Source organism: Neovison vison, chromosome 8 (assembly GCF_020171115.1).
Source record: "Neovison vison isolate M4711 chromosome 8, ASM_NN_V1, whole genome shotgun sequence".
In the NCBI taxonomy this organism is placed as follows: Eukaryota; Metazoa; Chordata; class Mammalia; order Carnivora; family Mustelidae; genus Neogale; species Neogale vison.
This window is the reverse complement of record NC_058098.1, coordinates 39692616-39716906: the sequence shown is the minus strand read 5'-3', so window position 1 is coordinate 39716906 and position 24291 is coordinate 39692616. Positions and strand designations below refer to the sequence as shown.

The 24291-nt window shown below is 35.6% G+C and overlaps 1 protein-coding gene across 1 annotated transcript in view; it reads right to left on the bottom strand.

The window, feature by feature from the left end:
• MACROD2 (mono-ADP ribosylhydrolase 2) overlaps positions 1-24291 on the bottom strand; it is a 1971347-nt gene that overhangs the window by 1487979 nt on the left and 459077 nt on the right. The window contains exon 4 of the mRNA XM_044263475.1: positions 5226-5255. Coding sequence (XP_044119410.1) covers positions 5226-5255 — 30 coding nt within the window. The remainder of the gene's footprint in view (positions 1-5225; positions 5256-24291) is intronic.

The window sequence follows — 24291 nt, the reverse complement described above, 5'->3', positions numbered from 1 at the left end:
TGTTTTTTTTATATATATTCCAAAAGTGTACCACAGGACTTTGTACATGTAAAACATTCTTATTACAGATGAGTGAACAGGTATTTAAAATACAGTGTATTCTAAGACTGAACCTTAAATACACAAAAAAGGTACATGAATCTGGGCAGCAATCCAAAACAATCTAAATACTATAAGACATTGCCATTGTGTGCATGTTCAAATTATCAACTGAGTTTGAGACTTGTGAAAATAAGCCAAGGAAAACATCATCCATATCTCAAATGCATGTTTCCCCATCTCCTCATTCATTTTTCCCGGTGTAAACAGTTATCTACCTGTACACAGAAACAGCAAATCTAAAGAGCAAACACATATTAAAAACCACAGAGCAAAGACAAAGAGCTCTAGAGTAGAGCTCTCATTGTCTTCTCATTCAACATTTACCCTTTATAAGCTGTATGGCATCAAAGAAGTCAGCAAATCCCCCAGAGTTTCATTTTCCTCACCACTAATTTAATAATAATAATAATAATAATAAAAAACACTGATCTCATTTGAACACGGTGGCAGAGATAGTCGCTATGTATTTACCACACCATTTCTTCTTCCTGGAAACTCTGGAAGACTCCATGCCTCCCAACTTTCCTTGTAGTTAGGTTGGGGTGATGAACACCAGCCTGAATTCTAACCAATGAAATACGAACAGAAGTGATATAAGACATTCCCAAACTGGTCTGTAAATAAATTTCACAAAATCCTCCAGCTCTCTCCTCCTGCTTTGTGACATTCTTAGCAGCTACACATCACACGGTGTAGCTACAAGATAAAAACAGCCCGAGTCTCTGTATTGCCACCTATAGGATAGTTAGGAGTGCCAACAGTCCTATTCAAAAAAAAAAAACTCATTTTATTAAGCCACAAAGATTTTTAGGCTTACTGGCTACCACACATAATATAGCTTATGCTTACTAATAAAATGACTAAATTATCTGGTTTATATATCAACATGCCAAACAGCTAGCTATACAGGGTAGTACTGGTAGCAATGATAGAAAGCTTGTAAAAAATTATTACAAATTCTAAGGGGGTTTTTTAGCATTATAATGGTATGCAAAGGTAACGTAAAGGCTTCCTGAAAGGTAGAATCCAGTCATCACAGACCAGCCACATACTTTTGTAAGAAATTAGTATTCGTCTCTCCTTTTAACATATCCAGGAAATAAAGACAGAAATGATCAAATTTACTAAGCATTTCACCTGAAATGATTAGGTAGTTGTGACCCCATCACCAGTATTCATTATAATGAATGCAGTCAGACACGCTAAATTCTTAGAAAGAACAACCTCTGGCCCAAAGATAAAAATTCACACCAATGGAAAGAGATTCTCTCACTTTCAAATCAGAACTGAGAGGATGATTGAGGCCATTTTTTTTTTTTTTTAATCGCCTTTTAGGAAACTTCTCTTCTTGGTTTATAAGCACTCAGAAAAGAACAACAAAATGTAAAGATTTTACAGATAATTTAATTTTATATACACTGATTTTGTCTTATTTTGTCTAAATTTCAAGTACTACTTACATACAATTGGGGCGAAGCCTTCTTGAGGGCCCGAAGAAATGGCACTTAAGATAACATTATTTTTTTTTTCTGTAGTGTCAAATTTTCTTGATCAGATTGTTCAGTCAATCAAAGAATTACTCCCTTTAGAGGCTTTTGAAGGGATATTAATTTAAGTCAATAAAGGAAACCTCAATTAAATCCAAGAGAATTACATCAATTCAATTGTCCCTTATTGGATGATTATTAAGTATTATTTTATAAATATCACTGACAGGATTAAAAAGATTTGTCATAGAATCAGAAGACCAAAATTCCATTCAGAAAGGACTAAAAATATTCCTTAAATTTAATTTTTAAATATAGCTTTCCAAAAATCAGACATACTTTAGAGCAATCCTGACATGTCTAGAAGTGCATAAATAAATTTAAACCCATCAACGACCTACTTTAAAGAAAGAAATTACAGCCATCTTAAATACTTGTAATTTATCTTTATGATGACGCCAAGTCACTAATTTTAGAATTCAGAAATTAGAAATTATGGCATAAACTGCATTTTAGCAAAATCAACCATCTAGAGGAAGAAGTAAAGTATATACTTCAGGTAAATAGAAACCTGAATTTGCCTATTCCTGAATTTCTTGACACTGCTAAAAATCCATGATATTATCTTCTCACACAGATTAGAAGAACCATAAGGACATACAGGCCAAACACTAGAATTAGTTCTATGGACACCAACTGTATTTCCATACATTAAAAACAAAGCAGCATGGCAAGGCTTTCTGAACAGTAGCTGGCCTTCCCATCATGGCAGGAACTACTTATTGCCTATCAAATCCTCCACTATCCCCTTCCTTCTAGGGGACAGAACACCACTTCTATTCCATTTTTAGGTATTGGAAAGAAAATGAAAAGGCTAACTCAAAGAAACAAGCACCCCTATGTTCATCACAGCATTATTTACAATAGGCAAGATATGGAAGCAACATAAATATCCAGAAACAGATGAATGGATTGTAATATAGGAGATCATGTGTGTGTGTGCACACACACATACACAACAGAATAGTACCCATCAATAAAAAGAATGATATCTTGCCACTTGCAATAACATGGATGGACCCAGAAGGTAGTATGCTAAATAAAATATGTCAGACAAAGACAAATACCATATGATTTCATTCATATGTGGAATCTAAAAAATAAAATATCATTAAAAATAAAATAAAAAACAAAACAGATAAGCAATAAAACAGACTCAAAGATACAGAGAACAAACTGATGGTTGCCAGAGGGCAGGAGGGTAAGGGGATAGATGAAATAGGTAAAAGAAATTAAGAGGTACAATCTTCCAATTATAAAAGAAATAACACATAAGGATGTAATGTGCAGCATAGAGAATACAGTCAATAATATTATAACAACTTTGTGCCAAGATAACTAGACTTATAGTGACCATTTCATAATGTTTGTAAATATTGACTCATTATGTTGTACACTTAAAACTAATACAACACTGTATGTCAACTCTTCTTCTATAAGAAAAGAACAAATAGGAAGGAAAGGGGGAAGAAGGGATGGGGGAGAGGCAAGGGAGGGGAAGAGAAGAGGTAAAGAAAGGAAAAAAGAAGGAAAGAAAGAGTCTCACTCTCTCTGGTAGTGAGGTCTAAATAACCTGCAGAAACTTCTCTGACCCTGTTCTTGGTTCCAACTAAAAAGAACTTTTTCAAATATGTCACTCCACTTGTCACTCCTTCCTCTAATACAGATGACCTAATAACCATCTGCTGTATGCCAGAAGTACCAAGTTCTTCCCCCTTCCCCCCATGGCCATTCGAAACAGGCATGTTTTTTCTTTAAAATTCTGTTTGTGATTATCTACGCTTGGTTGAAACAAAAGACTTAAACTTGGCACATGTCAACCTGTGTATCTGAGATTTTCCTCTATGAAAATATATTGTTGTTTTTATTCCCTTTGTAAAGCAGTTAAGATCACCACGTTTTAAATAGAAAGGTATCATGGATAAGAAATAACCAGTATTAGTTCAATATAACCTGGCCAGAATAAAAAAAGAAAAGAAAATACAACATTAAGCACTTTTTCATGAGTGCATTGCTTCCTGGAATGAAATTACATGTATCCGTTAATGACCCTTTGATAAGTTTAAGACTAATGTAGACTTTCAGAGAAAGCTACTTAAAGAAAATGACCATCTTTTGGGGGCCACCTTTTTTTATTTTTTGCCATCTTTCGTACTCCTCCTGACCCCCATATCTATAATGGCTAGAGGCATTTATTTACTCCAGTTACTACCATGGACCCGAGTCCCATGTACTAGGAAAAAAGAACAGAAAATTCAGAGCTTGAATGCTTGATGACACCATGGAATTAGCATACAATCAGTCTAGTTTACATCTAGACTACTTGTACATGAGACAGATTTATCCTATTTAACAGTATTCATCAAATTGCTAAAATACCAATATTTTGTTTTGTAAGAAAATCAGCACTACGGGCAATTTATTTTAATAATGTCTTCTTGACAAAAGACACCTAGAAATAAAAATTTACTGGGATATTCCCAGTTAAATTTCCCAAGGAAAATTTTCCCTTCTCATTTCCCAAAATTACAATGAGAAATCTTATCAATTTATATTTTCTAAAGTAATTTAAGGAAGAAGACAAGAGATACTCTGTCAGGGATTGTGCATTAACACATGATAATATAAAGAGTACTTTCTAGATTGAACTGTTTTTCTATTATCTCTATTTCCAGGATTCTGTTTTCTAAAAATCTATTGATTCCTATATAGGAGCAATGATTAACATTTTAGTTTCCAAATAAAATTTACCCAGTAACATCTTCATGATAGCCAAGAAATTTTGTGAAAGCCTCAAGTTCTGTGCAATCACATTTACTGCAACCATGTACATGTAAAGAGGGAGCAAAGGGAAAAGAAGAGTAAAAGAATAAGAGAGAAAACAAATTGTATTTATATCCATCTGGGTCTTAAATGAGAAGCACCCTATTCTATTGTATAGTTTTCCTCCTACTATATTATATATAGATGGACTAGGAAAACTTTCATCTTTCAACATCTCCACGATTTTAGTAATAAAAAAAAAAAATTCCTAGTATAGGAATCTCTCTTCTTCATCTCAATTTGATCTCATTCATTCTCCTCTAAACAAGCTAAAAGAAAAAGCAAAGTGGCAAGAGTAATATCTTTTTATTTGTCACAGTAAGTGGCTGATGTATCAAGCTCTCACACTACAAAGCCATAGCTTTTTTTTTTTAAAGTCATTATGATGAAAAAAGAAAAATACCTAAATCCACAAGTCTCCAAATGTACTGTTTTAGAATTTATATTAAAAGTGACTCCATCACCTACTACATGTGTATTTGTCTCAATAGCTTAGGCTGTTACAGCTTGTGCCAAAGTAAAGTACAGTTTGAGGAGAAAGGAAACAGTATTCCACATATTTTGAAGTCTTAAAATAATATTAAGGCAAACCAATGTATTTACTTTTATTGTAAGTTATTTTCTAGAAGATTATCACTTTTGTGGTTAATAATTATAGCTAAATTAATTTTCTTTAAAGTGTCATAGAACTTAATATCTTGTGGTTGGTGTGGTAAAAAATATATTTTAAAATAAGTGATGTTCAGGACTTACCACCTCCTCCTCCAAGAAGACTGGCGTTTGCTGTTTAAAACAAAACATAAAAACATAAAAAACATTAAATAATACATAAGAACTATTTAAAGCAAAACAAAAAACATAAAATAATACATAAGAACTATCATATGCCAGATAGTTTAAGAAAAAGCTGGTGGTGATCATGTCTCAGAAATACACAAAGACTCACACAATGTACTTTCATATAAGGATAGCTTTTATTACTCTTTATGATGGTATGAAAATTAAAATAATTCACTATCTCTTTTTTCTCTTCAAATGACTACATTTATATGTATTCCCTTCTAATAAAATGAAGTACATATTGTGATTCTTTTATTTTCTATTCTGTATCTAAATTAATCTTCTATATTTTCTGATTTATCAAGTAGAGATAGAATAATGTTATTTAGGCAATTCAGCAGTTTCAAAGGACAATGTAACATAAAAGAATAATAATTTGAATAAAACATCATCAAATAAAGCTATCCTAAGACATTGTGCAGTAAGAACCCTTAACCAGTAACAGATTTATTACTTTTAGCACTAACTTTTTATTTGAGGAAAATAAAAGCATTTTTGTAAAACAATATTGTGCCATTTCTTACATAGTTACACATTATCCTAGCACACAGATTTATAGAAGCCATATACCAAGTAAAGTTTAAGATAATTCCACTTGAATTTCTTTCAAGAGGTCAAATATTCATAAAGTTCCATTGCAGGTTTCTGCTGAAGTAGTAAACAACCTTATGCCTATGTTTATCTAATCATTATAACAGCCAGAAAACAAAAGGTTATACATACTGCACTGAGCTTTATTCCATAGAGTTCTTAGGTATCCTAGGCATAATCTCACGCCATTATAAAAAAAGAAATCCTACAACAGTAAAAAGAAAGTGTGTGGCATCCAGGGTCTCTTTCTTTGTGTAAAAACTTGAACTACCAAAAAACAAACAAACAAAAAAACAACCAAAGAAATCATTTAGGAAAGAGAAGTAGGAGTCTTTAACTTGAACTTCAGTGTGCTGTCCACAAACCATTGCCGTAATTAAGAGAAGCAAATACCTAAGCGTTACTGATCCCATCAATAAGTAATGGATCATTTTAGCAACAAATGCCCATATTCATAATTCCATGAGGTTAACTATGTGATAATTTTATACAACACTAAAGTTTACCATGAAAATGTATAGAGAAAACATGCCTTTTAAGGTTATCAGTATGTCAATATTAGAGCATCAAATCTTATTTCATATTATCTTCCAAGGACAGGACAATCTAATTGCTGCTTTTGCCTTCCTCTCAGTACTATTTCCACAAACATGAACTAGATAGCAATGGCATTTATCAATCATAAATAAAACACACTTCTGTTGTCATAAAATCTTCTGCCATTGTGGAAACGCAGGTCCCCAAATCTATCTGATTTCACAGTAAGAGTGTATAGTACTTACACAGATGATAGCCAGGACTTAATGTCCTGCACTGAATCAAAATTTGTACCTGTTAAAGTGGTAACTTGTTGCAAGGGCATGAGGAAAGAAGTTGTGAATTCTATTTTGGTTCCTACACCCTTCAGCGAATGGCAGAATTTCCATGATCAACCCATGTCTCTTGGCTAATTCAAATATTTTCTAAAATCTCAGCTACCTACATTTATAAAACCATATGGCACTTCACACTCCTGCTGATTATTTATTAATTTTTTAAATTATTTATTTTTATATGTCACTGAGAACTACTTCCCTATCTGTAAGTTTGCGAGATCCCTGAAACTCTGTTTTCTTCCACCCTTCACATATTCAGTCATAAAGAAAAAGGTATTTCCAAGAACAAACAACAATGAATAGTAGCTTTTCACTCAAATTATCATGGCCAGGAGCACAATAACACAATGCAGCTACTTTTACCCAATGTTTAGCTCAATAAAGATAGAGGTCACCTGTTTTGAGAACATAGCCCAAGGTCCATCTGTTTAACTAGGCACTTATCCAATAGATGAGGGTAGATGAGTAGGCATAGGTACAGGAACTAGAACCCCAGCCCTGGAAAACTATCAAGTCAATTTATGTCAGATGTGTGCTCATGTCTAGATAAGTGTATCTGGTCACATTTTAATATCAACATAGAATTACTTTATCAAACTGTGGCATTCTGCATAGTGTACCACCACTGTGTGCGTGTGTGTGTGTGTGAGAGAGAGAGAGAGAGAAAGAGAGAGACAGGAGGGGACATGGAAGGGCATCAGGAAAGGGAGAGAGAATCTTTTTTTCTTTTTTTTTTAATTTCTTTTTGGGCATAACAGTATTTCATTGTTTTTGCGCCACACCCAGTGCTCCATGCAATACGTGCCCTCCTTAATACCAACCACCTGGCTCCCCCAACCTCCTACCCCCTGCCCCTTCAAAACCCTCAGATTGTTTTTTTTTTTTTTTTAAGATTTTATTTATTTATTTGACAGAGAGAAATCACAAGTAGATGGAGAGGCAGGCAGAGAGAGAGAGAGAAGCAGGCTCCCTGCTGAGCAGAGAGCCCAATGCGGGACTCGATCCCAGACCCTGAGATCATGACCCGAGCGGGATGCAGCAGCTTAACCCACTGAGCCACCCAGGCACCCCCCTCAGATTGTTTTTAAGAGTCCATAGTCTCTCATGGTTCGCTTCCCCTTTCAATTTCCCTCAACTCCCTTCTCCTCTCCATCTCCCCATGTCCTCCATGTTATTTGTTATGCTCCGCAAATAACTGAAACCATATGATAATTGACTCTCTCTGTTTGACTTATTTCACTCAGCATAATCTCTTCCAGTTCCGTCCATGTTGCTACAAAAGTTGGGTATTCATCCTTTCTGATGGAGGCATAATACTCCATAGTGTATATGGACCACATCTTCCTTATCCATTCGTCCATTGAAGGGCATCTTGGTTCTTTCCACAGTTTGGTGACCGTGGCCATTGCTGCTATAAACATTGGGGTACAGATGGCCCTTCCTTTCACTACATCTGTATCTTTGAGGTAAACACCCAGTAGTGTAATTGCAGGGTCATAGGGAAGCTCTATTTTTAATTTCTTGAGGAATCTCCACACTGTTCTCCAAAGTGGCTGTACCAACTTGCATTCCCACCAACAGTGTAAGAGGGTTCCCCTTTCTCTACATCCTCTCCAACACATGTTGTTTCCTGTCTTGCTAATTTTAGCCATTCTAACTGGTGTAAGGTGGTATCTCAATGTGGTTTTGATTTGAAGAGGGAGAGAGAATCTTAAGCAGGCTCCATACCCAGTACAGAGCTCGACACAGGGCTTGTCTCATCACCCTTAGATCATGACCTGAGCCAAAAATCAAGAGTCAGAAGCTTGATTAATGACTGAGACAACCAGGTGCCCTGACTTTTAAGATAATTTCATGTTCACTACTATTTATGTAATAGAACTTAATCTAGGGTGCTAAAATATACTCTCTCTCTCTCATACACACACACAAATATATATATTTGAAAATATATATATATAGAAAAAGTATATAATTATATATACATATATATTTTTTCATTCTAAGGAATTCTAAGAACTATAATCCAGGTAATGACTTTTCTAAAGAATTCATGAAATTTAAGCCTATTTTATCAATTTTTTAAAAAGATTTTACTTATTTATTTATTTGACAGAGAATGAGGGGAAGCATTCCCAAGCAAGGGGAATGGGAGAGGGAGAAGGAGGAGCCTGTTGCAGGGCTTTATCTCAGAACCCTGGGATCATGACCTGAGACAAAGGCGGACACTTAAAGGACTGAGATACCCAAGTGCCCCATCAATTTCTGTTCTAAAAAAAAAAAAAAATTAATGAAACATTTATTAGCAAAAATATCGAGGGAATTTTCTTGAGTAAAAGTGACATAAATGAAGGCAAATAAAAGCAAACCTTTATCAGGATTTCAAATATTACCTTTACCTTCACAAAACACCTTATATATAACACAGCTGATGCTCAACATTTATTGGCCAGGTGGATGAATATTTCTTCCATTTTACCAAAGTGAAATGACTTTTGTGTGTCTAAAATTAATAGTCATTTAATTTCTACTTAATTATCTCTAATAGATTGAGTTACATCCCAATTAAATAGGAGCCCCTAAAGAGAAGGTCTGATTTAATAGTTTGGACTGCATCTAAGAAGCTCTCAATACATTCTTGCTAATAATGGAAGAACTGGTAAGTTTAGTCCAATTTCTTTTTTGTTTTAGAGGTATGTGTTTACTAAAATGTGTGGAAAAAGCAAACTTCGGTCCTTTTTCTGTCTGTAAAATCAAAGACTATTAAAGAAACTTTTAAAATTTCTTTGGAAATATTTAGTGATTAAGAATGTACAAAGTGGGAGACAAACCATAAGTGACTCTTAATCTCACAAAACAAACTGAGGGTTGCTAGGGGGAGGGGTGTTGGGAGAAGGGGGTGGGGTTATGGACATTGGGGAGGGTATGTGCTATGGGGAGTGCTGTGAAGTGTGTAAACCTGGCGATTCACAGACCTGTACCCCTGAAGATAAAAATATATTATATGGTTATAAAAAACAAAAAAATTAAAAAATCGTAAAAAAAAATGTACAAAGTATGTTTATGTATTTCTGTCCCTACCTAATTCCCTTGCTAGAGGGAATTTTGGACATGCCTCTTCTTATTCTCAAAGCCTCACAAAGAAGGAAAAGGAGAAAAGAAACAAAGAAAATTTAAACTTTAGGAGCATGATATCACCACTTCTAAAATAAGATTTAAAAATCTCTTTTCTGAGCATTCTAACCAACACTATCTTTATTCACATTTTCCTAAATAAAATACCCTTTCTATTACTAGAGAAGTAGAGGAAAAAATCAAGTTAGTAATTGTCTCAAAAATCGATTCAATGAGAAACTAAAATGAGCCATTACAAGTTAATGAATCTGTATATTGCACTTTTTCGTGCCCCCAAAATAACAACTCAGTGAGATGAACAGTTTCATTGTTTATAAAGCAAAAAACAAAAACAAAACAAAACAAAACAAAACAAAAAAACCACTGAACATAAAATGGGAGATTTACTTAAATCTAATTTCAAAGTGGCAACTATGGAGAATTTACTTATCATATCCTCACCAAAAGATTAATTTTTTAGAGTTTTTGAGAAATTATTTTCTTCCAACCGCACTCAGTTATAAATTTTTTAATGAAAATTATCAAATTTCTATAGGTATATTCACTTTTAAATTATCAAAACCAGAAAATAATACGATGTAGGAATCCTTTTTGTGGGATAACTAGCCTATATGAAAAATTACCACATCACTTACCAATAGTATCATTATTTCATGTGTTTCTCAGAACACAAAGGGAAAGTGTTTTCTTTCTAAAAACACTATCTTGAATGTCCCTCTGTGTGTGTATATATGTTTGTGTGTGCATCCATTTGTATCTTTTTATAAATATAATTAAATTGTGGATCAAATGATGAAAAATAAAATTACTATATAAGTAATCTTCCTAATATTACTGGGAGTTCCTAAATGGAATGCATGTCATACATCATTAGAAATGTAAGACAAAGCTATGGTTTATCAGACATCTAAAGGACTTTTCCTCGTAATATCTCAAAATCCTTTTTAGTCTGCATAGGCTAATAGAAAGAGCCAGCTAACCTATTTCAATTATGTCTCAGTTTCTAAATACCTCAGTGATTTGGGTAAGTCATAGTCAACTATCTTATTTATCTTTTATCAGGAAATTTCGAATTATCAGGGATAGCAAACAAATTTCCAATAATTTTCATTTATTAATTAGAAAAGACTGTCAGTACCTCTTGATTTGAGAAAGACTTTAAGGCTAAATCTAGGGTTAGAAAGAGAACTATGAACAGTTAATAATACTGATCACAGTCAGAGTAGGGTAGAGAGAATTGAAATGGCAGCAGACATGCCATATATTGGACATCTCTGCATCAGATAACTTCTCTTATTTTTGACAGTTCTCTTAGATTTGGCAGTTTTTGAGGCAACAAAATTTTACTCAGTAATCTTAAAACACAAAACAAAACACAAAACCACTAACCTAACATATGCCCTATATTTTGCACACTTAACAGCTCCTGCTGTTTGTGAGTCTGAAATATGGTAGCTCCCATTTATCCACAGGGGACACTCCAAGACACTCCCAGTAGATGCCTGAAACCTCAGCTAGTACCATAACCTATGTATACTATGTTCCCCCCCCCACCTTTTCCTATGCACACCTATAATAAAGTTTAATTTATAAACTGGGCACAGTAAAAGATGAAGAACAATAATAAAAAAATAAAATAATTATTTATAAAGTACTGTAATAAAAGTTATGTGTATGTGGTCTCTCTCTCTGAATACCATGTACAGCACTCGCCCTTCTTGTGATGATGTGAGATGAAAAAATGCCTACCTGAGGAGGGGAAGTGGGGTGAATGACGAAGGCATTGCATGCTTTGTTAGACTACTACAGACCTTCTGACGACAAGTCAGAAGGAGGATCACTTGCCTCCACATCAGGTGATTGACTACCGGTCACTGAAACCCCAAAAAGTGAAATGCAGATGAGGGAGGCCTACTGGAATCCAGACTGTGAAACAATCCAGACTTGGGAGAGGTAACTCAGGTTGACTGTAAGCTAAGCTGGCCTGGTAAATGTCTGAAACAACTTGTATTCCACTTGCCGAGTAATTTCTATTGTCTTTACAGTAATTATTTGTTTTCCACCCCATTTCTATCCACACCCAAGACTACCTGACAAACAAGCAATGGCCTGAGACTAGTCTTTAAACATTGATTAAAAGTATTTGTGCAGAGTGTCTGTTTGCTTTTCATCATTACAAAGGAAATTGTAGTAACTTTCATTCTAACAGGATCCTGACCACCCAGTTCAGTTTATTTATTTTGCTTTCTTATTACAATAGAGCACATGGGATGTCAAATTATTGTTGGTGAAAAAAAACTTCCCCAGAAGCTCTACCTAACACACCACTTCATTCACAACATGTTATCCTAAAAGATTCAAAAGCTGAAATGTCACCTTTTGGAATGGCACATGTGATAGTCCCTATACTTTGAAACTCAAAATAGGAAGTGCTAAAACATCTAAGATTAAAATCCCAGGCACATGCATTACTTCAGAATTACTTCATACAGGGAGCAATCATCCCAATGGACAGCTGTGGAAATACAATCTACCCAGAGAAATACAGCCATCAGTTTGGCAACAACTCTCTGTTCATGCTTTACTAGATTCACACCTTCTAAACAAAAGCAATGGAACACCAGAGGTTTGGGGCAATAGTATAATTTCCTATTTTGAAGCTGACAAAGAGAGAAAATTAAGCATAGGCTTAACTACCTCACATGTAGAAACCAGGCATAAATACATGATTAATACTTTACATTTCATACTTACTTCAGAATTTAAAGGAACCACTGATTATTCCATGGTCTGTGTGTTTTGTATAAGCTGCAACCTACTATGAAGCCAAGAATAGAATACAATGAGCTCTACTGTTGATGAATGGGTGAAAAGTCATCAAGAATTAGAAAATTTACTTGGGAGTATTAACAAATATAACAAAACAGAATTACTTCTGTTGAAGTAGGAGGAAGGAGCAAGAGTTGCCCCTCATTAGCCAATCTGGCTCCACCAGCCACCATTTTGTGTACTCAGTGACTTCAAGAAATACTGCAACATGGGAAGAAAACTGCTCATTTTGCCCAACTCCTGCATTTTACAAAAGCCAGAAGTTAAAGAGGATCAATGATGTCAGGTGGCTTGCCTAGGATCAGACCCAGGAGAGGAACCTATCATACAGTATTGCTAACCAAACTAGAAACACACACACACAAAAATGTGTTGTCCACTACCTGACCAAAAAAAAAAAAAAAAAAAAAAAAGCATTCCTATGAAACTTTTTGTAAACTAAAATGGCATTCCCAGACCCAAAAAATGACCTATTTTGGGCTTTTCTGATACCTTGGGACATATCTTGCTAATGGATACACAAAATAATCTGCAATAAGGCAGAGATGTTCATAGGTTCAAAGCTACGGTAGTTTGATGCTGAGATGCTGAGCCTAGTTCTCAGGGAAGCAGTCTGGTGGGACCACTCACTGCTCAGGAGGCACGGTGCCTCTGTACTGGCTCACTGCAAAAAAATACTGAATGCTCTTTTCACTTCTTTGATAAAAGCAAAAATCCTCTTCAGTTTTTTTTTCAGTTAGAGAAAATAAGTACCAACGAAGGTGTTTTGTACAAGTTAGGTGGTATAATAAGAACTTTTGAAAAGCAGGGGATACCTGTGTGTGTGTGTGTGTGTGTGTGTGTATACTTTTTTTCCTCCTCATAAATCACATCCAAAAATGATAACAAAACATAATATGCATGGAGTCTAGTAAATGTTATGCTACTGAAGATCACCTAATTGAATTATAAAAGGGTGAACTAAAGCATTGGCAGTTCCTACAGCTCCCTAATGCAATGTAACTAATGCAAAATGAGAGGAATCAGCACATGCTTTTATGTACCAGTCATCTTTCTCGACACTATATTCTGAATCAGTTGTAATTTTGATGATGATAACACTGGCTCAGTCACAAAAATATGATTACTTAAGTAACCCAATCTGGACTTTCGAAAGAGTGAACAAGCGTGTCTAAATAGGGAAAAAATGAGTTCAAATGTGTATTAGCTTTGTGGTTATAATGATACAAGGCACTTGAACAGCAGTTTTAACTTGTCTTTGATAAGAAAGGTTTTGAACACAAACCAATTTCAATTTGAAAAATACGAGATGTGCTTATTTAAGGGAATATGATACACTTTTAGCCTGATTAAAACATAAGCCTGAACTTGCACCCTCACTTACACACTTCTTGGGAACACTAATATGTTTCAATAAAGCTAGACAGTCTTTTTGAAGAAAACTCCTTTACATGATTGCCTTGTTTCATATTTCTCTTAATATTACGGAATCTTTATTTCTCTCCTATAATGAAACAGCATTGAGATTTTTTTTAAAGGGTTATTTTTATTACACTTTAAATAAATAAGACAAAAGAACAATTCTCAGTCATAGTGAATTGATGGGAAGATTGAGACAAAGAACCTCAGAGATAAAGGATTTGGGGTTAAGGAAAATGCATAGGATTGCTACCTGGAGAAGACTCCAAGGCTGTATTTGTTGGTATCAACAGCACTATGCACAATTCTTAGCACAGAGTAGGTACTGAATAAATATGTGCTAAATAAATAACTAAGGGAGTGACTGGAAGACAGGGGAATAGGAGAGGGGGAAGGGAAAACTGTATTTGTGGGACAGCTGGGAGAGCTACAATAATAGGTAATGGCTCCTTCACAGTTTAACAGCAAATGGGACTGTGCCACGAGAAAGCCAAACAGATCAAGGTCCAATTCTAGACTCTATCATCATCTTTGAGAAAGTTATTGAAACTCCAACTAATGAACTAACCATTTGGAATGTCCATTTCTAATCAGTAATTTGGTAAAATGGTCATGATACAGGTTTGCTGAGCACAGTGGGAATGATAACTAAGTAAACCACTCCACAGCACCTGGCACTTGCTGAAACCCTATAAACATCAGCTCCTGATCCATGACCTTGATTGCAGTGCTACCTCTGGTAGTCACACTAGAAGTTAAAAACAAAACAAACAAACAAACAAAAACCCTGGGGCACCTGAGTGGCTCAGTTGGTTAACCATCTGTCTTCAGATCGGGTCATGATCCTTGGGTCCTGGGACTGAGCCCCTCATAGGGCTCCCTGCTCAGCAGTGAGGCTGCTTCTCCCTTTCCACCTTCTCCCCTCCAACCACCACTTATGTTCTCTCTTTCAAATACATAAATAAAATCTTTTTTTTTTTTTAACCCACTATTAAAAGCATTCAGATCAATCTACGCTTTCCGGGAGCCAAAGCCATATTCATCTTAGAGAACTACAGATCTCTGCCCTTACTCTGAAATGTCCTGTGCTATACCCTCATCAGAGTTTTGGGAAGAACTAGGACTTAGGCACAGAGGAGAGTGAGGAACAATGCCATCTTCAGATTCTTTCTTTTTTTTTTTTTTTAATTTATTCCAGAGAGAGAGCAAGTGAGTGAGCAAGGGGAGGAAGAGCAGAAGCAGAGGGAGAGAGAGACCCATCAGCAGACTCTAGGCTGAGTGCAGAGCCTGGCATGGGGCTTGAACCCACACCCCAGAGATCACAACCTGAGCCGAAATCAGGAGTTGGGTGTTTATTACCCAGGTGCCCCTCAAATTCTTTCTTTTTTTTAAAATTCTGTCTTTGGGCTTAGGCCAATTAAGGAATAATTCTATACTGGGATGCCTGGGTGGCTCAGTGGGTTAAAGCCTCTGCCTTCAGCTCAGGTCATGATCTCAGGGTGCTGGGATCAAGCCCCACATCAGGCTTTCTGCTCTGCAGGGAGCCTGCTTCCCCCTCTCTCTCTCTGCCTGCCTCTCTGCCTACTTGTGATCTCTGTCTGACAAATAAATAAATAAAATCTTAAAAAAAAAGAAAGAATAGTTCTATAAACCCATAAAAAATGAGTGTCAATATTTTGTATATTATAAGAGATTTTTCCTTTCTGGGTTATATTAATTATATAGTTCAAAAATAATGTTGGATATTTATAACAGATAGCTTCTGTTTACTGCACAAGACCCACTCTTTACACTATACCCTGTTCTCTGCCAAAAGTGATCAATATAGAGGGAATCAATGGGTCCTCTTAACCTCTGGCTCTGGTTTGGTTCAGTTAATGGGGAGCCATGGCAGGAGCTAGTGGGAGAAATAAAAATCAGTTCAAATTTTTATTTCCCTGGTTCACTCCCTATATGCTTACCGTGAACTATGTCCCTTGCATAAAGGTCACTCCTCTAATCAAAGTCATTTAGTTTATAACATGACTTTCTCTCCTTTTGGGCTGACTGGTCTCCTTCCATTCATTTCCTTGAAATCAGAGTGGTAATAGTTGTGCTGTTGGTAAGCACTGGTTCCTGAACAATCCCTTGAGTTTCTCTTACACCATTCCTGGCACTAACCCTTGTACTTATTCCCTTTATAAATAACCCATCCTTGAAGTTTCCTAATTTGATTGTGCCAAGGTTCCTATAGGGATCTTGATTTAACAGATATGGTATACCCAGACTGGTCACAACTGGTGGCTCTCCTAAATCTCATCACATCCCTTCACAAACTAACTCTCTTAATTTATAACTCTTTTGAGGATTCCCCCTATACTTATATTTATTTGTGTAATAATGAATATGGTAGACTGCTATCCTTATTAATTAAAAAATATAAAATTTATAAATATATAAAAATATGAACATAAATATATAAAATAATATATATTCATTTGAACATGTGAATCAAGTATTTTATTGAATCCAACTGGTTTTATCTACTATTCTTCCATGCTCATATAAATATATACACATAATTGAATCTTCCTAGGATTGCTATTTAAAAAACAATGGATTCTACTATAAAGAAATACCAAAAAAAAAAAAAGAAATACCATGTAACATAATTTTCTTATTTACCAATACGTCAATTGATTTAGCCTAAAAAATATATGACATATTATACTCTTCTAAAGTTTGAGTGAAACCACTCCTATTATATGTGGGCACTTAGATTGTCACCATTCTTACAATTATAGACAATGATCTAGTAAAAATCCTTGTGTGTGTGTGTGTGTGTGTGTGTGAGTGTTTGTGTATTCCTATATATTCATACTTGTCCTATAGAACACATCCTCCAAAGTATTTGTGCATGAAAGAGCATAAACATTTTTTAAATTTAAGAGTTTAACAAAATTATTAAAATATGTGTATTAAAATAAGTCAAAATTAGCAAAAGTTTAACATTCATAAGTATAACCTGGGTACATAAAACATCAGTATCATTTGATGTCTTATTTACTGGTAAATTGATCAAAATGTTTTGACAAGTACATGAAGTTCACTGAACTGCCTCTGATTTAAATGTAAAATACATCAGTGAAAAGTTCTCACTATACCTGAAAGGATCTGAGTTTCTGATTTCAAATATATAAATTTTAAAATGGTCTTTTTTTTAATGTAAAAATAATAAAGCCATCTCAACTGACGGTGAGCCTCTTTAACCACTTTCTTTTCATGTTTACTAGATACAAACCATGACAGTTCTTGGACTTCAAAGCAGACTAAAAACTTGCCTAGAAAAGATTAGAGAAAGAAAGTTTCCACTACTTTCTAATTAAATTCCTTGCAAATTTAAAGTATACTTCAGAAGCTTAAAGATACAAAAGTTCAGAAGATACTAACTTATTAGAAAGATATGGAAGGGAAATTTATCAAAAAAACACAAAGAGATGTGAGAATGCTTCAGCTCAATATGGATTTCAAGGCTAAGTAAAACTATTTCCTTTCTTTTTTAGACTACTGTAGCATATGAAGACTTTCTCTAGCAGTGTTAAAGAAAATTCAGTAGAACATATGTTTCCATTTTTTTTTCTTTCTCCAATCTAAATACATCACTTTAAAGCAACATTCTTTAAATGTTGTTCATTAAAGTCTTGTTACACAACTAAAATGTGTTGTCTCACAGAGAAGCTGATGTGGCTTTCCATCCTAACACAATACTTTGATCATCAAGCAGTCCTTATCTATTTGCACCAAATTTGGTCTCATGACATGGCCAACTTATGAAAATTTAAAATGACCTCTACTATGACTCATTTCAAAGTCATGCTCTGAATCACCAAGGCAGTGGACAAGCTGATACATACTTTAGAAAGCTTATTAAGGAAAAAAATACACCCATCATCACAAACAAATAAAAGAACATACAAGTAAACCATGATGACAATTTTCTGAGCATCTCTTATTTATTAGGCAATGTCTGAGAGTTGATCTGTATGGTATCTGTCGTCATACTCCAAATAGTCAATGTTAAGTGGAATGTTAAGTGGAGATTTTTACTTTTCCTCTAACAAATGAGGAAACTAAAGCTATCATGAATGACACTGAATTGCTTTCCCCAAGTCATGGGCTCCTAAGTAAGTATTCAAACCAAAGTGTGAGCCCTTTCATTTAACATTTAACCAATTATCCTTACAGTATGCCAGACTATCTCGTAAGGAATTATTTCTTCCAAACTATTTCAAAATAGAAGCCTAGCCAATGCTCATGATAAATGATGTATTCAAATAACAACAATGGTAGTATTACTAGTTTTTAAATCAAGCTAGTGACCAAAATTGGATAGCATTTATATCCATCATACAACTTAAAATTATAAAAATTTAAGTATCTTTAATTATACTTTCCCATGTCATTTACAACACTATTAAAATAATCAGCAATTTAGATCTCATAAAATTTGAAATTGTCTATAAGGGAAAACTCTTTTGAAACATTATACTTAATATTCCAGTAATGTTAAAAACTGACTTTTAAAAAGATGAAAATTCTCAGTATGATTTTAGGCAACATGAGCAATTATATATACACTGCTACCAATGAGGGTGTATAGTTCTTAATTAACAAGGCTTTTGACTTGAATTAAGTTGAATTTATCAAAGTAATAATAGTACATTAAAGTTCAGCTTTTACCAGGTAAATGCAAATTAGCTAATCTAAGATTGTATATGCCTATTGTGAAAAACACAAAATGAAAATAAATATATGCTTTCCTTTGTCCTAAATTTTCTATCATTAGCATTCTTTACTCTCAAATTTAGGATTATCAAATAAATAATATTTTTGATAACTTGAAGTAATAAGTAAAAAACAATGATTTTTCTCCTTCCTAAATTACATAAGCCTAATAATTTTACTTCAAATTATACTTCCCATCAATAAATATGCAATGAAATTTTAAATTGTTCAAGGATATAATGCATATATTATTATGTTTATGTAAACTACAACCATTAAAAAAATTGCCTCTGAAACATGGAAAATATAACTTTATCAATACCAAGTCTAATCATTTTATAAAAAAAGACTCCTTTTGTCTGTACGCAGGAGACAAATTATAATTTGCATTCTGTGACTATAAAAAAATGCCAATTACTTTTGTTATTACAGCTCCATAAGGCCAGCTGTGGACTCTATAACAGAGATTAGTTTTATTCTGATGCAATGAAAAGCACTGATACTAATCTCAGACAAAAGTATTATCATTGGTGAAATGCTGATTACTGATTACAAAGGCTTTTTAAAAATTATTATTATTTAATAAATCTCACAGGATAATGAAATAATACTTACTAAAAACAGTTTCTTTCCTAATATCACTCTGAGGTATCCAAATATCATAAATAAAATAGAAGCTGCAACAGTTAATAAAAGAATTTGTATTTAGTATCCCAGATGCAATGAATTTGCTGTCTACTGGAGGGGGATAAAAAAACTTAATATTAACCCCTAATCTCACCAGTAATTAGTTATATAATTTCAGGCAAGCCATCTAAACCTATGTGCCTTGATTTATCGTTTATAAAAATACAAATTATAATTTAATTGTTTAAAAACCATTTGTTAAGCAGATATTATGTCTGGGATGTGTGTTTTGGGAATAACTAGCTGAGTAAAGTAGACACATTAAATTAAATAATCTACACGTTATAAATATTTTAATATTTATCCAATATTTTTAACAAAAGTCATGTACTTAATATCTAAATATTACAATCATGGTATTAAAGATCATTTAAGAAAAAATATTGCTTTATGGGTTGATGGTACTTTGGATATAAAATTTTCCAAAAGTTTACCCTCTCAGACTTCTAGTCCAGGCAAGATCACACAGATTTTTCTCTTGTTCTATTTTTCCTCCCCACTGCCTTGCTAAGTACCACTAAAAATGCTGGAAATAATGAAAGAGGCAACCAAAGGAGAACTCAGAAGACTCAAGGTGGGGAAGGGAATTGGTGAGAGATCCCAGGGCAAGAAGGCGGTCCTGGGTTTCTTGACATCCAACCTAGCAACACAAGATTGTGTAGGTAGGCTCTTTTCATCTCTGGATCAACAGGAGTACTGCTAACAGTAAGCCTTCAATAAAAGTGTTCTCCCTCTCCTGGGAACCTAAGACTTCTCCCCTATGTGGAAAAATACAGGACAGCATCAGCAAGGGGGATCCTGCCTCAATAACTACTCTGCTAGGAAGACCCCCATGGAGTCTAAGTGAGACTGTCTGCCAAGACCAAGAGACATTGGGTGGTTGGGGGTCAATGGCAGACACCAGCAAAGAGGATCCCACCACAAGCACCTAGGCCAGGAAGGGCTTTCCATCCCCCACAGGCATTGACATCTACCACAAAAAGCTCTGGCTTAGGAAGTGCATTTTTTCCCCACCAGGCCTGAGAATCCTTCTCTTACCTAGAAATATCAAGGGGGAAGGGGCAAGGGGTAAGATCTCAACCACAATAAGCTGCCATGCCCAGAAGTACTCTTCACGCCATCAGGTCAGATACTTTCTTTCCCCCACGTAGGCGCACCAGGAAGCCCTACCTCAGAAAATCCGTGCTGCTTCTCAAGCAGAAGCAATAGAGACCACTGGGAGCGCCACTCACTCCAATTACACCAAGGCAAAAAAATAACACCACAGAGCCCCTGAAAATTCCAATGCCCTTGGAACTAGAGCCCACCAACATGGACCAGGACCTGTAAGCTAAACCTAAACAGAGCCAAGGCCTAACAAAATAAAAGATTTAAATAGGATCCAGAGTCCCCTAAAATAAACAGAGGCTCAGGGATCCAAAGGACAAAAACAAAAGACCCTATAAATTGAGATTAAAGAAGAGTAGGGTCAAAGGAGTATCTGAAAAAAGAATAGCAGAGAATTTCAGAAATTTGGTGAAAGATATAAACCAATGGATTCATGAAGCGAACCCCAAATAAGATAAACCCAAAGAAATACATTTGAAGACAGATCATAATTAAATTCATAAAACTACAGGTAAAGAAAAAACTTGAAAGCAGCCAGAGAGAATCAAAATGCTATCTTCAGGCAAACACAAATTCAAAGGAGATCATCCAGTCCTTAGCTGATGGCCTCTCTGGGGATTATAAGCTAATAGAGCTGCTTCACTTCAAGTCATGCCCTCTTCCTGGGCAGCTCATATCCCATAACTTGGGCATATAAAAGCCTTGTCCCCTGCCCAATGATTGATGTATACAGAGACAGAAAGGCACAGCCCTTGCTCCAACTCAAGACAACTATGAACGGCCATCTCAGCTCCCCAGATGTTTAACTCACCTTTGTTAAGACAGCAACACAGCTCAATTCCACCCCCATCCTGGTTTTGTTTCCTTCCTCATTCTTTCACAGATTTTTTTTTTCAATCCCAAGAATGCTCCCTTATAAATATATTGCATGCTAATCTCTATCTCAAAGTCTGCTTCCCTAGGAACACAACCTGTGACTGCAGTCATAAAGGTACTTGATAGCAGAAGAGAGCAGGGCCTGTTACAGGAAACTTTTATAGTTAAATGGAGTAAGTCTTTGAGCACCAACTGTTAGAAACTCTCTTTAGAATGCAGGGCACCTAATGCCTTTTTGCCTTTAGTTTGAGGTCTTAGTATTCAATCCCAGAGCAACAAGAAAACTCTTACCTCCATATCTTATTATACTGGTCTAGTCTGAAGCTTCAATAACAAATACTAAATGTTGCTCTAAATTAAAATACTAATAATTCAATTTTTAAATTAGATGTTAAACCTCCAACAGAGAAAATTCAAATAAATATATTTAGCATTAATGACAATGGTGCCAGATTATGGAGTCAATGCTGAAGCAAAGGGAGAAACTGTAAAGCATTCTGTAAACTTTTCATTAAAAAAAAGAAAAACCTGGAAAGAGTAAACTTATACAAATTTGTAAGAAAGGAGCAAAGAAGCAAACTCTTGGACACAGAACTATTCTTACAGTTCTGAATAATGTAAATATTAAGAGCCTAGCATTTCCTGTATAAATGCCTATATTTTAAGTTTAAAATTTCAAAATTTAGGGATGCCTGGGTGGCTCAGTTGGTTAAGCCGCTGCCTTCTGCTCAGGGCATGATCCCAGGGTCCTGTGATGGAGTCCCACATCAGGCTCCTTGCTCAGCTGGGAGCCTGCTTCTCTCGCTGCCTCTGCCACACTCTGCCTGCTTATGTCTGCTCTCTCTCTCTAACTCTTTCTCTCTCTGACAAATAAATAAAAAAACTTTAAAAATTCTTCAAAATTTACTAGTAGTTTACTTTTACTCAATGAACAGTGTTGTGCTGGCTACAGAATTTGCAAAAATCATCTCACCAATCACTTATTTTTTTTTTTTAATAGAACTCACTGCTCTCAGTGTACAGAGATATCAAAACTTACTTCTTACATTTGCAAATGACATATCAGATAAAGCACTAGTATCCATAATAAGTTATCAAACTCAACACTCAAAGAACAAATGATCCAATCAAGAAATGGGCAGAAGGAGGGGTCAATATGGCGGAGAAGTAGCAGGCTGAGACTACTTCAGCAAGCAGGATATCAGCTAGATAGCTTATCTAAAGATTGCAAACACCTACAAATCCAATGGCATATTGAAGAGAAGACGAACAGCAATTCTAGAAACACAAAATCAACCACTTTCTGAAAGGTAGGACTGGCAGAGAAGTGAATCCAAAGAGACGGGAAGATAGACCCCGGGGGGAAGGGCCGGCTCCCGGCAAGCGGTGGAGCAACGGAGCACACAATCAGGACTTTTAAAAGTCTGTTTCGCTGAGGGACATCGCTCCAGAGGCTAAACTGGGGTGAAGCCCATGCGGCGTCAGCGTGGCCTCAGGTCCCGCAGGGTCACAGAAGGATCGGGGGTGTCTGAGAGTCACAGAGCTTACAGGTATTAGAACGGGGAAGCCGGCTACAGAGACAGAGCCGAGAGTGAGCTCACAGCTTGGAGTTACCTTGAACTGGTCGCAGCCTCGGTGAGCTCAAAGCACGGCCGGACATCAGGCAGACGGGAGTTACTGTGAGCTGTTCTCTGAGGGCGCACTGAGGAGTGGGGCCCCGGGCTCTCAGCTCCTCAGGGCCGGAGACCAGGAGGCCGCCATTTGTATTCCCGTCCTCCAGAACTCTACGGGAAGCACTCAGGGAACAAAAGCTCCTGAGAGCAAACCCGAGCGGATTACTCAGCCTGGCCCCTGGTAAGGGCAGCGCAATTCCGCCTGGGGCAAAGACACTTGAGAATCACTACAACAGGCCCCACCCCCCGAAGATCAACAAGAAATCCAGCCAAGACCAAGTTTACCTACCAAAAAGTGCAGTTTCAATACCAAGGAGAGCAGCAGAATTCCAGAGGAGGAGAAAGCAAAGCACGGAACTCATGGCTTTCTCCCCATGATTCTTTAGTCTTGCAGTTAATTTAATTTTTTTTCTTTTTCAATATTTTTTTCTCTTCTGCTAAAATTTTTTTAACTTTTACCCTTTTCTTTTTTAACGGTTTTTAACTAGTTTATCTAATATATATGTATTTTTTCTTTTTTATAATTTTTCTTTATTCATTTTCTTTCTTTAATTGTTTCTTTTCTTTTCTTTCTTTCTTTTTTGTTTTTTTTTTCTTTCTGAACCTCTTTTTATCCACTTTCTCCCCGCTCATGATTTGGAATATCTTCTGATTTAGTTAAAGCATATTTTCCTGGTGTTGCTGCCACCCTTTTAGTATTTTACTTGCTCCTTTGTATACTCTTATCTGGATAAAATGACAAGGCAGAAAAATTCACCACACAAAAAAAAGAACAAGAGGCAGTACCAAAGGCTAGGGACCTAAGCAATACAGACATTGGTAATATGTCAGATCTAGAGTTCAGAATGATGATTCTCAAGGTTCTAGCCGGGCTCGAAAAAGGCATGGAATATATTAAAGAAACCTTCTCGGGAGATATAAAAGCCCTTTATGGAGAAATAAAAGAACTAAAATCTAACCAAGTTGAAATCAAAAAAGCTATTAATGAGGTGCAATCAAAAATGGAGGCTCTCACTGCTAGGA